This window comes from Balaenoptera physalus (assembly GCF_965194825.1).
Source record: "Balaenoptera physalus genome assembly, chromosome: 2".
NCBI lineage: Eukaryota > Metazoa > Chordata > Mammalia > Artiodactyla > Balaenopteridae > Balaenoptera > Balaenoptera physalus.
The window spans coordinates 65,820,889-65,838,050 of NC_138883.1; the positions used below are offsets into that span (position 1 = coordinate 65,820,889).

General features: G+C 40.0%; 1 protein-coding gene across 7 annotated transcripts in view; it reads right to left on the reverse strand.

Moving 5' to 3' along the window:
* The window catches only part of AKAP6 (A-kinase anchoring protein 6), a 583,646-nt gene that overhangs the window by 1,731 nt on the left and 564,753 nt on the right, over positions 1 to 17,162 (reverse strand). For all 7 annotated transcript variants that reach the window (XM_082451989.1, XM_082451988.1, XM_082451985.1 and 4 more), the window contains one exon: positions 4,887 to 8,308. In XM_082451989.1, coding sequence (XP_082308115.1) covers positions 4,928 to 8,308 — 3,381 coding nt within the window. In that variant the 3' untranslated portion in view covers positions 4,887 to 4,927. The remainder of the gene's footprint in view (positions 1 to 4,886; positions 8,309 to 17,162) is intronic.

A 17,162-nucleotide genomic window follows, 5' to 3' on the forward strand; every position in this document is an offset into this window, starting at 1 on the left:
AAGAAAAATCATCAAGTTTGATCTTTTCTCTGGATCTCACCTACTCTTTTGCTTGTGAACTCAGTTTTGAACACTCAAGAAGTCTCAAATCAATATGAAAATGTGAGGCTGCCAATGCCAAGTGATGCAGCAAAATATCAACAGTGATTCACAAACTGGGAGCCTTGACCCTCGGGTTTAACCTTCCCTTCAATCACTATATGTGTGACAGTGGAATTGAACAATTCCATTATTTTATAATGGGGAAATATTCATAACTGTGATAATCCCAAATGCTTCAGTCCCTTGCCTATAAAAGGATACAACTGGGGCTTCTAGCTCAAATAGGAATGCATTTCATTTAAAGCACAGACAGCATTGTGCAAATGAGAATGATTCAATTATTTCTGTACATCTGATGGCTCAGATACAAATTTGTTACAAACTCAATTGGTTCTTCATATTTCTGAGTAGCTAAAAGCGACCTGTCGAGTGTGAGGAACAATTAAATTCCAGGTTTAGGCAATGCAGGGTACAATTACGTTAGGTCCTCTGACCAGCTCTCAAATATAGCAGGCTCTTGCTTGTATGGGTTTAAAATGAGTTCTGAAGTCTGATGTCTGATGTCAGGTTGCTTTACTGACCTTCTAGAAGTAAATGTTCTCATTCTTTCTGTCTTGCTCTCTCTTTCTCTATAATCTTGCAACCTGTTTGAGAGCCAGAAAAACTTGAGCAACTGTGGTTTGGCTGGAGCCACAGGATGTTGGGGAGAGAAGGCAAATTATCAAGAACAGGGAGAGACAGACAGGAACAGATGGGACAAAATTTGGTACAGTAAAATAACGCAGTAACTCAAGAAAGCATGGTGCATTGTTCAAATGCTGAGGACACGACTCATTTGAAATCTGGCCACTGAGTAGGGAATCCTTAGGTGAGGCAGATATGGTCTCACTAAATGATGGTATTTAAATTCCTCTGCATAATCAAGACTTTCAACTTGGCCCACGTGGAAAGGGGCAGGACAAACTGGTTGAGACAGAGATCTGGGGTGTGTGTGTGTGTGTGTGTGTGTGTGTGTGTGTGTGTGTGTGTGTGTGTGTGTGTGTGTGTGTGTGAGAGAGAGAGAGAGAGAGAGAGAGAGAGAGAGAGAGAGAGAGAGAGAGAGAGAGAGATGGGTGATGCCCAATAAAATCTTTGTTACTTGGCATGGCAGGGCTCGTTATTCAGAAGTGCTAGATAATTAAAAAACACTTCACATCCACCAAGACCTTGATTTATTAAAGTGATTTTAAAGGTAAATATGATAAGATTACACCTATGTTGTTTAGTGAAAAATTAATACTCTATCACCGAGAGTAGTTTCTTAAACTTGCTTGGTCAGCTTTGGGTCACATTAAACACTTAATGTCAATCCAATTAATAGAATGTGTTGTGTACATGAGAAACGTTTGCTTTTACAGCTTTCCCAGTTTGTAAAAACTGAGCAGCAGCATTTTTTACAGTATATGTGTATACTTGAGCATGTACGAATACAAGTGATTGCCTAAAACCTAAAATCTATAGGCCAACTCTTTGCAGACCAATAAAGCAGGAAAGGCAATAGAGCTAAAAAGTTCTGAAGGAAATATATACATCCTAAGTAAATACGGTACCCCTGCACACTAAAACAAGCCCAAAGAGCAGAGCAAACCAAAAGGTAAAAAAGTGTATACACTGGCTGAATGTGATGAGTTCAATTTTTGTACCACAGGATTTATCCAGCCTGAAGTTTAGGGTTAAATCATTCACCAAAGATCAGAGGCTTATGATGAGGAATACAGAATACAGCAAAAAGATGAGCGCGAAGTACATCTCTTAGGCAGGTCCTAGGAGGCTCCCCAGAAAAACATTATATGCTTCCTCCAAATTAGGCAGAAATATCTGGATCTATCCAGTTACCTTTCCTTTGATGTGATTTGCTGTAACTGACCTCTCTACTTTTGTAGAAACGTGACACATATATGAAAATAGTGAAAAGCACAGCAGTGTACCCGGAAATCAGTGCAAATGCATACTGTGTTAGATCATGTTAAAATTTCTCAGTTTCAGTGGGTTTTTAATTAGAACACAGTAAATGAAAAATGTGTTCCAAAATTTTGAAAAAAAAAGTCTGTTACTGTTGCAGACTGTAACTGCTATTCTAAGTTATAGCTCTTCTAGAAGGCATTTCAATAATTTCATCATCTGAGAACTTACTTCTGGGGAAAAAAAGCAAACTGAATTTGGTGAACTTTATTTTCCTGATATAAAGAGCACCCCAGCTGACGGTTTTCAAATGGCTTAAAAAAGTAGAGCTTTTTCTTATAGGAAGAACAATGACAACAATCAAGCTTTTATAGACATGAAACCTCTTATTTACCAAATAATTTTGCTATGTATTCCTGACATTTAACACAGAAGGCATGTCAACATTTTGAGATTAAATAACTTGTCCTGGTTGGTAGTATTTTAACAATATGTAAATATTTATACCAGGTGCCCAGTGTTAATGACTGGTGAAAAGTTTAGGCATCCAGATGTTCTGTCTATATGATACTGAAAAAAACTGAATAGGCCCAGTAAATATGGCTACCTAAATGGCCTTAGGCTGATAACAAGTCACTGGGGGGCGATGTGAGTTCTGCAGAAGTAAAATCAGGCTGCTTCTCCCATTGCCTGAGATCAGCCAGGCATTGAACCACAGGGTCCCACAAAATATTGCTAACTGGAAAGTGGGCTGGCTGATAGTTTTACACTGTCCATGCCTGTAAAATGTGAGGATTACACAGATCCATCAGTATATTCCCATCCCTGAGTCTAAAGATGGAGCTGTGAGTCATTACATTTCATTCCAATTCTATATCTGTGTAGGGGAGAGAAGAAATCCCCGGAGCATCAAAAAGGCAGGAGTGCACCCCATAGGCTTCTCCAGTGCCAGAGCTTCTTGAGACCAGATCTCAGCGTGACTGGTGACTTGAGGGTCACAGTCACATGATGTCGTGCTCAGAGTGGTGTTGTTTCCAAGCCTTGATCCCCTTTCAGAAAACAAAAATCAGCCAGGCTCTACCAGCCCTTTTGCGGAGGTTAGCAGAGCCGGCGGTACAATTGGTTCTAATAGAACTTGTTTTGAAGCAGCTTATGGAATCGCAGTTGTTCTCCCTTCATGGTCAGTTTTACTGTATACTGATAGAGAATGTGGTTATAGGGTGGACATGTTTCACAGAAAATACATTTCTCTCTCTCCTACATTTGTTCTCCCTTGCTGGTCAGTTTTACTGCATACTGATAGAGAATGTGGTTATAGGGTGGACATGTTTCACAGAAAATACATTTCTCTCTCTCCTACTTTTGTTCTCCCTTGCAACCAATTGTAAATAGAGTCTGAAACACAGAAAATTAGTTGAGCTATATTAGTAAGTAGGATGCTTTTCTTCAATTTTGCATACTGAGTTTATTTTTAGGGTATATATATATGGTATAGATTCCCCCCCTCACTCCCCATTTCTAGCAGCTCTACACAGAATCACACATTTTAATGAGCTGAGGGCACAGGTGTTGCAGGAAAAAAAGTAATGATGTTTGCCATTCATCTTTCAAATTAAATAATGTGTTTTTAAATAGTAACTTTTTTCATAATACATTATGGGAACAACATTTATCTGTCACATTTTAAAAGATGTATTTGTAATAAATGTAAATTACTTTTAGAAAATCAGTAATTAGGCTCATCAAAAAATAAACAATCTGCCACAAAAAAGATAATCTTTAGCATAGTTAAGTGTAATAACTGTTATTTGAATAAGTTAACAAATTAGGGTAGATTGCTTCTGTAATTCATTTCCTATAGCACGAGTTTAGGTTACTGCATTAAGCTTCTGGAGTACGGGTGGAGACGGCATTCAGTACCTCACACTTCGGTGAAATACAACTCTCACATTCAAAATCTGAAATTTTCTTCTTTAAACTTGATTGAGAAAGTATATTCATCATTGGGGCTTAGAAACGGGAAATAACAGAATTTTTGTGTCACTTTTAGAGCTGTATCATCATATCAGCATTATCAATCAATAGCTGTCTTATTAAACACGAGGAGTAGAATGACTTTCTTAAAAAAATTGGATGGAAATCAGCCTGTCACCTTCAGGCAAAATTCAAAAATTCTGTTCTTATCAAAACACCATTAACTTGTCACGTATTCGCTCTGCATTTGCTTTCTGAGCCTGTTCTCAGTCTCTGTGTGGATAAATAAAAGCCTCTTCTTTAACATCAACTTTCCCCTCCTATTTGAATCCTCAGACTTGGTCATGATTAGGAGCTGTGACAGCACAGCGTTCCACCGGGGAAGCAAATGTGATGATAGTTACATTAGACAGAAGCGTTAAAGGAAGGCTCAGATCAGGAGATGCAGCCTTTAACCTAATCATTGTTCATCTCCAGGCACTGAAAGAAGCGGGCATCTCTGTGCACAGAAGCTGAAGCGGGGACCGCTGTCACTGTGCATGCATTCTGATCAGAGGGTATAATTGCAATTTGCAGAACCGTTTTTCCTCCCTTAATGGAAGAATTTGAGGCCCTACATTATTTGACTACTTCCTCAAATTTTTTATTCTTCTTGCCATAACGATGTAATAAAGGTAATGTAACTAAAAATGTCAATTGTGACTGTTTTCTCCCCCTTTTGCTTCATAGTTACTTGCATTGTTGGGAGTAGTTCTTTCATCTAAATGTCTTATTCAGGTAAATATCTGCCATGACCAGCTATCCTGACTAGTCTTTTCTCCTATCATAGCTTTGTTGACTAAAATTCATATTTTAAGTATGTATATATTAAATATATGTTAAAATATATCAAATATATATATATATTAAAACATGAGGACTATACGTACCTTTCAATGAGATGATTTTCATGCTTGGAGAGGGTTACATTCTACCTATGCATATTTCTATGTCGTTCTTCATGAAGGTTCAGAAGATCTTCTTCACAGGTTAAAGTTTTGGGGTTGGGATGCAGTGCAGCCGTGTCTTTTGGCGGCTTTGCCTTCGAGGAGAATCCGGGAACTCTAGATTGGGCTGAAGAAGCATCCTGTTCTTCTGGCCTTCCAGACTCATCTGGGTTTTCTGAACTCTCCTCTTCACCGCTCAGCCTTGAAGGAGTAGTTAACTCTGAGCTTTCTCCATGGACATTAGAAGCTTGGGGTAAACCATGCACTTCCTTTCCTACATCACCTCTTTTTGGAGGGGGAGGACCCGGAAGAGCCATCATGTCTGCATCATCGACGGGGAGAGAAGTGTCACTGAACGTGGAAGGGCCTGCTGCCGCTTGCAGTGGCCCTGGAGCGTCACTGGGAACCGCAGGTGCGGTTGGAAGAGCGCTGGAGAAACAGGACGGGTATTCAGCAGGGGCCTCCTCAACACAGGCCTCGAAGAAGCATTCGGTGTCTTCCTTGTCTTCTGAGCCAGAGTCCGTCATGTCCGGTGGCAGTGGAGTGTTGCTCTTCTCTTCTATGTAATTGGTGACCTCCCCGCAATCACTGTCATGAGATGAGAGAGATAAGTATGAATAAAAGTCCCCCTTTCTCAGCTGGATGGGCCGGTGAGAATGTTCCAACACCTTCTCCTTGATTTGAGTTAATGAAGTGGGAGCAGCTGCCTCATTTTCAGGTTGAGATTTACATTTCAGGGCTGTTGAAGCCATGTCAATGATTTCCTTGACAAAGTCATGTACTGAACAATCTTCGGCATCTTTTTGATGGAAAACATCTGGGTCACAGTTGCAACAGGAAACGTTGTCACTGATAGAAACATTTTCCTCTGTTTCGTTTTGTTCAAGTGCTAGGCAGCAACCAGCAGATTTTCCAGCCATATGTGGTGCATCATCAGATGAAGATTTCAGTACCTCAGAGTCCTGTCTGTTGATAACACTGGTTTCTGAAGGCGGTTCTGGACAAGACTTCTCAGTGGCAGTAGAAGCAGCACTTTGATTTTCAAAATGGTGGTGATTTTGACATTTCTTTGGAAGATGTCTAACCATCTGGGGAACAAATTCCTTTCCAGCAATATTTGAATCATCTGAGCTATCCATAAATGCTTTGCACTTACAATGCTCACTCTCTGAAATCCTTTTCCCAGTTGGACCAAGATTTTCTGATTCCTTTGAAATCTCATTCAGTTTGTCCTTCTGCCTTTCTGGAATACTTTCAATATTGCCGTTTTCCATGTCTGCCACATATGGATCTTTATTAACTTTGAAAATATTTTTCTTATTTTCACCCTTTGTCCCTAACTCACAGGTGTGGGGTAAATTCTTACTATTTCCGTTATTTTCGGAGAGATGTTTTATGGAGCCATTTAGAAGGGCCTCTATGTTCAGGGTGTCAGAGGAATTGTTCATCTCACTACTACTTACATCCTTACTGCCCTTTATTTCATCACTGAGATTACACCTTCTCTTATCTCTTGTCAAGGAAAACTTCGGTCTAATCCAGGTCTGCAGCTCATTCTTTATATAGTCCAGCCCTGACATCAAGTTGCACTCTTCATAAATTTCATCATCTGTTGCAATACTGGAGTCGTCATCCTCATCTTTGATGCATAGTTCTTCTTCTGTCAAGGTGAGCGTCGAGCTGGAGAGGAGGTCACTGTCATCTTCATCGTCAGTGCAGGCAGAGGTGCAAGAGACATTCACGATCATGCTGACATTGACATCACTTTCATCGGCCACCGAACGAGGCAGGCGCTTCCTGAATGATGCATTTGATTCCGGGATCTTGTTCTTGTGTAACACAATATCCTCTGAGCAAAGAGAGAGCTCATCACTGCTGCTAAGTTCTGTAAGAGATGCTGGCGAGTCTTCATTGATAGAAGATGCTATGTCCAATGACAGTTGGCCAGGAAAAGACATCTTTTGGGAACAGCTTTGAAGAGTGATATCGGAAACACTTCGCTTTATCTTTTGCTCCGAAGGGCTCTGGATATTCTCCAAACGATTCAGGAGATCTAATGTTCTTTTACTCAGTTCACCAACTGAGCCACTGCTCACGCTTATGTCCCCAGAGCTGTGACAGTTAAAAAGATCTTCATTGCTTTTATAGGATGTCAACCAACTTTCTAAAGAAGTGCTTCGCTGGAGGCTGTCACTGCCATTTTTAAAGATGCCCAATGCAAATAAATCACCCCCTGGAGAAAGAGACTCAATAGAGGAACTATGAGATAAAAGGGAGAGCTGTTTGGCATTCTGCATGCCAGTGAATGTCTTCTCTACATCACCACTTTTATATGAATTGCGATCCATTTCATGAGATGCACTTGCCAAAATCCTTTCATGGGGAGGTGCATCTGGTTGTAACTCTGTAGCCTGATGTTTAGATTTGCAGGATTTTTTATCAAAATAAAAACCATGAAGCAGGGGATCCTCCACATGTGCTTTTTCACTTTGTGCCTGTTTCATTATCATTGGTAATTTGAGTTTTGAGCCTTGGAGGTACGAGTAATCATAAAATGTAAACACATCATGTTTTCCTTGTAATTCTTCTCCCAAACAATCAGGGGTATGTTTGGTAACACTGTTTAAATCTCCAACTTTTCCATTTACACAACCGACTGGTGAAATGGATAACTGAGAGCTATTTGGAAGCTTAATTTGTTCCTCCTCATCTTTAAACTTTTGCTTTAACACGTTAACTGCATCTCCCATTTGTGGGTCCAGACGTTCAGTTTCAGGGTTACTTGGGGACCCATCCACCACATTGTGCAAGCACATTTCAGAGTTGGTAGTGGTTTCGGTGTCTCCTTCACTGACAATTCCACTCTCACTGCCTGAATTTTGACTCATGTCTCCTCCGTGGCATGGGCAGGGTTTCACCAAATTGGAACCCCCTAGAAGATCTGGCAAAGACTTGGTAGATGAAAATGAAGAGTCTTTACTGAGACTCTTAGTTAAAACACTAGACTGTGTCATGCTCGTGAAGTTCGGATTGTTTTTCAGGAATGGGATGTGGTTGTCTTCATAGAGCTCAACATTGTGGAGGCTGTACACTTGGTAAATGTGTGGACTGGACAGGGCAGTGATACTCGATGCACACTGAGATTCCCCGTGGTCACCTGCCTCTTCCTCATAACCGGGGTCCTCACTACCTGTCTCTTCAAGCTTTAAGGAAGGCAAGACAGGTTGGGATTCTTGATCAAGGTCATTCGATTCTTCATTCAAACTAATTAACTTGTTACTTATGTCAGTTTCATCCCATTCCAGGGCATCCTCATTTGTCCCATTTAGGTCCATCAAGCCAGGATCAATCACATTCAAAGTCTCCTGAGTAGGAGAAGGGGAAAAAAAAGAAGAAGAATTAGGGAACACAAACATGAAAATTTTATCCATTCAAAATCTCTTGGAAGAGTCAGGAAAGAAATTTGCCCCAAGCATGAATTTGAAAGATAGCATAATTATCAGCTCTATTCCTCTCTGGAATAACATCCAAAATTATTGAAAAATGCTTTTCTATCAATAGTAATTTGTCACTGAGGGCAATAGCATAGATTAAAATGTAAGATTATTACAGTCAAATTGTAATACATGGAATTAGCCATTTCCTATTGATTCTTCTATCAATACATTTTTAACCTTGGACTGGGTGAAGATAAAACTGTCAGGTAAATAAAGGTAAAAAGAGTATAGCTTATGACATCTTTTAGGGAATATTCACTCTGATGTTATCTCAGTTCTGGAGTTCATAATGGAGTACTATCTGCAGCCACATATGGTGAACCCCCTCCTGCTTCTATTCCTGGGTTCTCCACTTGAAGCAGCTTCTGCCTGGGAAAAGAGAATAGAGTTGTATCTACCTGTAGAGCCATTCACAGGCCAGAGGCTCTCACGTGTCTATCTTTTCCACTGTCTTCCCTTTCAGGGTTCTTCTTCTTCAGAATCTGGCTCTGTTCCCAATCAGACCCAAGATGAGCAACCTCCAACTGGTTTCCTTACCTACATCTTTCTGGACCTTGAGTCTCAGGCCCCAGTGCTGCAGGGCAGCTTCTTAATTACAGTTCTCTCAGTCCCTCTCTTCCCCAGTCCCTCTCTATGACAGGGACTCCACTTTGATCCTTGTTAACTTCTCTCACTATTGCCTCCTTATTTCTAACAGGCACTAACCTCCTCCTCCAGCCCACCTGCAGCCCGACAATAACAACTATCTGAGGACTTCCTGACTCCAAGGATGAAGTAGCCCAGATTCTCTTATGCTGCTCTCTGCCTGCACAGTTGGGACCTTGATCTTTCCTTGGACTTCTTGATTTTAACCCTGCTTGGTGGAGCTTGACACATTCTGGGACATAGAAGCTGAATGGGCTCCTGGACTCTGTATTCCTCCACCAACCTCACTTGCTGGCCAGCTGTCTGGATTCATGCTAGAACCAAGAGAGGTGATATAGGTACTGCAGGCCCTGACAGGCTCACCTACAAACAGAGACTCAAACAGAACCCTGCGGTTCAGCTTATGCTTATGCGGGGTAGCCAGGTGGATGAACAGGACTCTAGAACGGTGCAGAGCGGCTGAAGTGCTGACCTGCTGCTAACCAGCTGCGTGGCCTCGGGCAAGTTGCTTAACCTTTCCAAGCAGCAGTCTCCTCATGTCACTTTTTCAAGGGGGTGAGCACTATCTATCTTTGGAGGTAATTCTGAGTACTAAATGGGCTAATGCTTGTGAAGGGCTGAGGAAGCAGTCAGTATAACGCAGCTATAATTCTCAGTGCATATGGAGAACTGCTCTAGAGTGGCTTTGAGTTAATTCACGAAGGGAGAACCCTTCTCATCATTCCTTTCAATTTGCTCTAAAAATCACAAAGGCGGGCTTCCCTGGTGGCGCAGTGGTTGAGAATCTGCCTGCCGGTGTGGGGAACACGGGTTCGAGCCCTGGTCCGGGAAGATCCCACATGCCGCGGAGCAACTAAGCCCGTGCGCCACAACTATTGAGCCTGCGCTCTAGAGCCCGCGAGCCACAACTACTGAGCCTGTATGCCACAGCTACTGAATCCTGCGCGCCTAGAGCCCGTGCTCTGCAACAAGAGAAGCCACCGCAATGAGAAGCCCGTGCACCACAACGAAGGGTAGCCCCCGCTCACCACAACTAGAGAAAGCCCGCACGCAGCAATGAAGACCCAACACAGCCAAAAATAAATAAATAAAATAAATAAATTTTAAAAAAATTATAAAAACCACAAGGGATTCATGACATGGTAGGTAGAGAGAGGTGTCCCACAGTATTAACAGGTGAGCATATTTGCATTACGATTCAGAATTATTTTAACAGTCTGGTTGAAAAACAGGCCATGATGCTTTTCTTCCTCAGGAGTGGGAAAAAGGCTTTACCAGCAGCACATTCGCAGAACTTTCCTAAGAAGTCCTCAGTCCTTCCTGAAACTAATAGTTGAAGGATACCACACCAACACATTAAGTATAAAATAACCATTAGCACTTTATTATACTGGATATGTAAGAGATTATCTGTATAGCCTACTTAAGTTTAAAAGAGTCCAGATACAAAGTAAACATTAATTAAGGGATATTCTTAAATGTTATAACAGAATCTTCCCTGCCAACGTTACAGCAGTTAATCTAGTACACTGGCCATCACCACGCTCGCTTAGGTATGGGGTATGTTCACCGTGATGAATTTTTATTAGAATTTCTGTTTATTCTTTGCTTGCTGATAAAGGAAGTACTAATGACCAGTTAGTATGGCTAATGAATGTTAAAATTTTCAGCTGTAGAAACAATCAATCAGTCTAATCAAATAGTATATTAATTTCAAATACTCTCTTGGAGACACTGTACTCTGAGAATGCTAATAAATAATTGAACTCGTCTTTCAAAGGAGTTCTCTCTGTGACTCTCTGGTTGACTTTAACATTTAGAAGCACAGATTTTCCGTGACAGTCCCAAACCCGGGGGTTCACACTAGCTGCAGGAACCTTGTCATCTGGATGTGCGCCGGGAGCTTAGCCCAAGTGATGCCTGTAATTCGGACTTGCCTTCCATGACACAGTCATTTTCTGACCAAATGCTGCCTTTATGGCTTTACAAATGCAAGCCTACAGAAGTATAAAACTTGCAGCAGCATCTAAAAGAACTAATCTTTTGCTCAATAAAGTAGTTAGAGTGGAAAATTTCCATAGGAGAAGATTAAACTTTTGTATGTAATATTGTCCTTTACCCTTCTTAATTCTTTCTTCCTATAAATCTCTTAAATTTATTGTAACTTCCAAAAAATTTTTATGTCAACTGCAGGGAATATCTGACAAGATCCATTAGAAAATCATTTAATTTAGACTTTAAATTTTACATATTAAAGAAGTGCTACTCACTCTGCCCTCATTCACTTTTTTTCTGTTGTGAATTAAATTCTGTCAATATTTTCAATAAAATCTCCATTTCTTCAAGATTTAACTTCAAACATAAAACATACCTTGGGGGCAAAAAATAGGAAAAGTTTCCAGGAGGAAGGACATTACAATATTTATATAACAAAAAAGTTGTCTTTGAAAAAAAAAAAAGACATATGTACAGAGTGATGTTAACTGGCTGGAAAATTATTTGGTCAAATGCTCTCTTTGATGATAGCCCAAAATAGCCAATAATCCTCAAGCTAGTTAAGCATTTTTTGTTGTTGTTTTTTCTCTAGAGGAATTGTCTGGTACTTTTTAAAAAGTCACAAGCGTTCCTGTCTTTGATAAAGTGATAAATCAAGTATGGATTTAGAAAAAAAATCTAAGAATATTTGTGAAGCCAAAAGGATGGTGAGTAGTACATGAGGTTCCAATAGAGAGTCTGGCTTTCCAGAGATAATTCTGAATTAAATTCATTTGTGCAAAGTCCTTTCATTTACAAACTTGTTTCACTGGTGCAGAATTTTGGCCTAAACCAAGGGCTCTATATAAAGAATTACACACACACACACACACACACACACACACACACACATCTTTACAGATCTGCTCAAGACCAAGTGGAATTAATTGGTGTTACTTTATTTTTTATTCTTGGAGGCAGGTTATTTATATTAGTGTAATATATAGAGAGAAAGTAACTAAAAAGTGGCTGGAGAAATATGATGATGATGATGAAAGAACCAATATTCCAGTTGCAGCAAGTAATACATATCTAAATTAATTTCCTTCTGTACTTGCATGACTTTGAGTTAGGTATCCCAGGATTGCATTTCTAGTATTTTCATAATATTTCAGGTTAAATGGTAGATTTTTATAAGCAATGAGAAACAAATTATCAGCTAAAGAGTGGAGATGAAGGAACCTGACATTCTATAAAACAAAAACCCAACAGAGTTCTGATATAGCTACCTCTGAATTCCTTTAATTTCCTTTAAAAAGTTGCAACTTTTGAAAAACTAAAGTATCTCAAAAAGACTAGGATGAACTGAATGTTCCAGTCAAACTTCTGGTGCTCAGAATGGCCAAAAGAATTAGGAGGTCTTGCAATCTGTGTTCCCCTGTTTATTCTAGATCCAGGAATTTATTAAGCAACACCACTTGCAAAGCCCTGGGAGGAAAGATTTATCTGCGGAAAAGTAGAATACAACAAAAACATACAATAAATAAAAATAACAAAAACATAAACAGCATTAACCGTAATTGAATAAAGATAAGCATATTTACCCTAGGGCAAAAAGCAGAACACAGGGAAGCCTGAGGCGGTGATAGAAACAGGGAGAAAATAATATATAGATCAGGGTGGGGGAATCCATTTAAATGAGGGGATATTCCACCCTTCGTATACTCACTCTGCTTTTTTGATGCAATATTTTCCCACCCCTCCAAATGCAAAAACCAAAGTGTCTGATCATTAGATGCATAATTATTTTCCCAAATTAGACTGAGGTAGAAACTTTTTAAAAACAACATCAACAACCATAAGGAAGAGCTAGTCCTTAATAAATAGAAAGACAGCTTTTATGAGAATTCAGAGTTTGTAGTACTTTGTCGCTTGTTGGGCGGAGAACAGATTCAGAGTTAGCAAGAAAAAATATAGATGAAAAGCAAAATTGGATACAAAGCAAAAATGTTCACTGTTTATCAACCATTTTAGGATTTTGGGCAAACAGATCTGGGTTTGAATCCTGGATATCCCCCCCTTCACAGGTTAGCAGTATGATCCTGGACGAGTTATTTAACATCTGTGTGCCTCAGTTCCACCATTTATCTATTCAAGATAATCAGAGCACGCTGTGTCTATCTTAGAGACGGTTGGGAGCTTTAAATGATAAGATGTCTGTAAAGTCCTATGGGAAGGGCCTGACACACAGTAGTGGTACAAGGACTGCAGCTGTCAGCATATACTGCCTGTGAAGACAGAGGAGGATAGTGCAGCTGACTGTTAAATAACCTTATCAAGGTTTGCATTAAGACTGGTGGTTTGGGGCTTCCCTGGTGGCGCAGTGGTTGAGAATCTGCCTGCTAATGCAGGGGACACGGGTTCGAGCCCTGGTCTGGGAAGATCCCACATGCCGCGGAGCAACTAGGCCCGTGAGCCACAATTACTGAGCCTGCGCGTCTGGAGCCTGTGCTCCTCAACGAGAGAGGCCGCGATAGTGAGAGGCCCGCGCACCGCGATGAAGAGTGGCCCCCGCTTGCCACAACTAGAGAAAGCCCTCGCACAGAAACGAAGACCCAACGCAGCCAAAAATAAATAAATAAGTTAAAAAAAAAAAAAGACTGGTGGTTTGTTGACTAAGCTCTTTAGTGCAACCACATGCATGGAATCCAGTGAAATCAACATCAGTTAGGCCCCTAACTCACTCTCATTGCACTGTAAATGGGGTGTGGGTTTGTCTTTGCATGTCCTCACTGGGCTTATCCCTTAGGAATAGCCAGATGAGAAAAGACGCCTGTCCAGCCCTCAGCAGGGCCCATAGCTCAAGGACTTTCTATTTCCTGAAAATAATCTTTTTTTTCAAAAGGCAGGTCCATTGTCTGTGAAATTCTATCACAACTGACACATTAGAGCAATCAAATCCTGCTCACTATCTATCAGATTGACAATAATGTTAAAGTAACTTGTCTCAGCTCAGAAAAAGCTTTGAAATTCTATCTCACACTAATGATCAAAAACTGTTCTAGTGAATGCTCTTTTTCAATAACAAAGCTGATCAGAAACTCAAAACAGACAAGTAAAACCCAAAGTCATCTCACAAATCTCACTAAAATGAGTACTGACATGGATGTATTTCCTAGTCTTGGCTACACAGATATTTCTGAATTAGCTGAAAATGAAAAATCCATTAGATGTTGTTTTAAAGTAAGTTTTACAATAGCAAAAATTGCCTTAGTTTTCAATAGGAACCAGGGACGAAAGAGAGTTCAATGTTGAGAATCAGGGGTTTTCCTCCCAGCTATAAACTTTATGAGGGCAGGGGCTCCTCTGTCCTGTCTCCACTAGTGCCCTGGCAACTAAAACCGTGCCTGGCAGGGAGCAGGTTCTCAAAAAATTATTTAATGAGCAAAGAAAGACTTGTCTGTGGTCTCATGAATAGTTGAAGAACTCTGGGGAAAGGTCCTGAGGTTTTTTTGCCATGACAAAACCACATGTAGAATTTTTGACTGTATAACTGGTACTACTGCTCAGTTATAAGAGCTAGCAGCCTCAAAAACATTATGCTAGGTGAAAGAAGTCAGACACCAAAAGCCATATATTGTCTAATTCCATTTATATAAAATAGCCAGACTAGGTAAATCCATAGAGACAGAATCAAAATTGGTGGTTGCCAGAGACTTGTGGGAGGGGAGAATGGGGAGCGATTCCTTAATGGGTGCGGGATTTCCTTTTGGGGTGATGAAAATGTTTTGGAATTAGATAGAGGTGACGGTTATGTAACATTGTGAATGTACTAAATGCCACTGAATTGCTCACTTTAAACGATTAATTTTATGTTATGTTAATTTCACCTAAAAAAAAACCTCAAAAAACAAAAAACCCAAAAAAACCCAAGCAAATAGTAGTCCTCAGTCCTACTGAGTTCCTGAACCTGTAACATCATCAAACATAACAGGACACCATCGCTCTGTTGAGGAACTTGCTTACAAAAATATTACAACAGATATTTCTGAACTCATTTACATCACTGTACATATATTATCAATAAAGATAATTTTTTATTACAGGCTTCTTTGTTTGGTCTGAATGCATGCTCATCATTCCCAGAAATGTTGAAGGACAGACCATCCTGTGTATAATACTTCCCTTAGTTCAGCTTCACTCATTTAGATGCAAGAGTCTCTTGAGGAGAGAGAAAGAGTGTGACTACCAGAGCCCTTATTTGCTGAACCCTCCGGGAGGGTCAACAGTGACCTTCTGACAGCCCAGTCCAACTGATTCTCCTTCGCCCTTATTTTACTTGATTCCTCCACAGCATTTGACTCCATTTTTCTTGATATTTTCTCCTCCTTTGATTACCTTGATGCTAAGCCTCCTTGTAAAATCCACTCAAGCCGACTGTTAAATGACAGTGTGACCCACAGTTCTGTCTTGCTTCTTTTCACCCTACAGACTCTCCTACCATAGGTTTAGCCACATGAGGCCTGATTGTCTATTATTTTGAAGGTTGTATAGGCTACATTGAGGAGAAAGGCATTCAGAGAAAGGGCTGGAGGAGGGGGATACTGCAAGAAGAGGGAAGAGTAAGAAGCAAAGGCAGATGGGACAGAGCCTTGTGGGTACCTTCAAGGGAAGGATGAGCAACCAGCAAAAGAAACACAGGAGGAATATCCAAGTAGGACTGGTATGAAATTCTGAGAACTGAGAGAAGAATCCTTTTAAAGTAGTGGGTGGTTAAGAGTGTTATAGAAGCAGAGAAGAGAAGAAGAATGGGAGGTGAGGGAAAGCCAGTGAATTAGCAAGAAGAAAGTCATTTGTTGCCTTGGAAAGGGCAGGTCCTAGAGGCTGGTGGGTGAGGAAAGGAGCACAGGATGTGCTTGAGAGTAACCTGAAGGAATCCAGGTTCCACAGGAAAGCTGTTGTTGAAATTGGGAGCCTGGTCCTACCAGGTGCTATTCACCACTTTCTTGTCTTCCAGCACCAGTCGTGGAAGGAGAGCACAAGTGGAGAAACCGTGGAGGCCATAGAATGTACAGGAAACTCTTCAATTGTTCTAACATCTCTTCCCTCAACTTCAGACACAGTAACCCATCCTGACTCTGTATCCATTTGAAAACAAAAAAACAAAAAATTCCTATTTAATACTTTTAAGTTTGATTTTTTTGTGTGAAGAACAGGTTGCCAAGAAATTTAAGGTTCTATAAACAGGGTGATTGTAAGGCTGTAAGGAGGAATTCCATAGAAGAAAGAAGGAAACACAAATTATAAGCACTTCTTTCTGCCCTTTCTATAACTTCGGTGTCACAGTACTATTTTGACTAAGTGGCAACATGTTTGTGCCAATAAATTAAAGAAATTTAGATACTGTCAAAATGTCTAAATAACTCTTAGATGCAGTAACCTCAGTGTTGGTATATTAAAGCTAGGTGGCAAAACATGAATGCCTTGCATCAAGCTATTTTTTAAACAAATTAATTATTGTATAAATCATTATTCGTTAAGCATCCACTGTAGGAAAAAGTTGTTTTCCCACCCAACTCTGAATATTTCATTAAAAGTATTATAACTAGAAAAATAATCTACTTCCACTGGAAAATAAATTATTTTATCTTAAATATTGCTTTATGTGCAAACATTGAAATTTTATTGTATTCAGAACAGACTGAATAGGAAAATTGGCTTATTTTTCTATTTTTAGTCACTAGTCTGTTTTCCAGAAAATTTTCCCTAGAGTTGCAAGAAAGTATCTACATTTAGGATTATTTAAAAATGAATTTAAAAAAACAACTTGGGAAGAGATTTTTAAATAAAACGAATTTCTTTATCTGACCTCTTCAGTACTGTGTAGAACTGAAACCAATAAAATGAAGTACAAAAGAAAAATAAGCTCAATAAAGTTGTAAAAAACCCGACCACAGTAAAATGGTGGCATTTTCTACATTCTGCCACATGGTAAAACTATTTGAATGACAACAGACCCACGTGCCAAGTTGCATAAACGATTTTTTCCCCTAATGATAACATCTGGCCCCATTCTTCTGTCATCATTCTGTTTGGTGTTTGC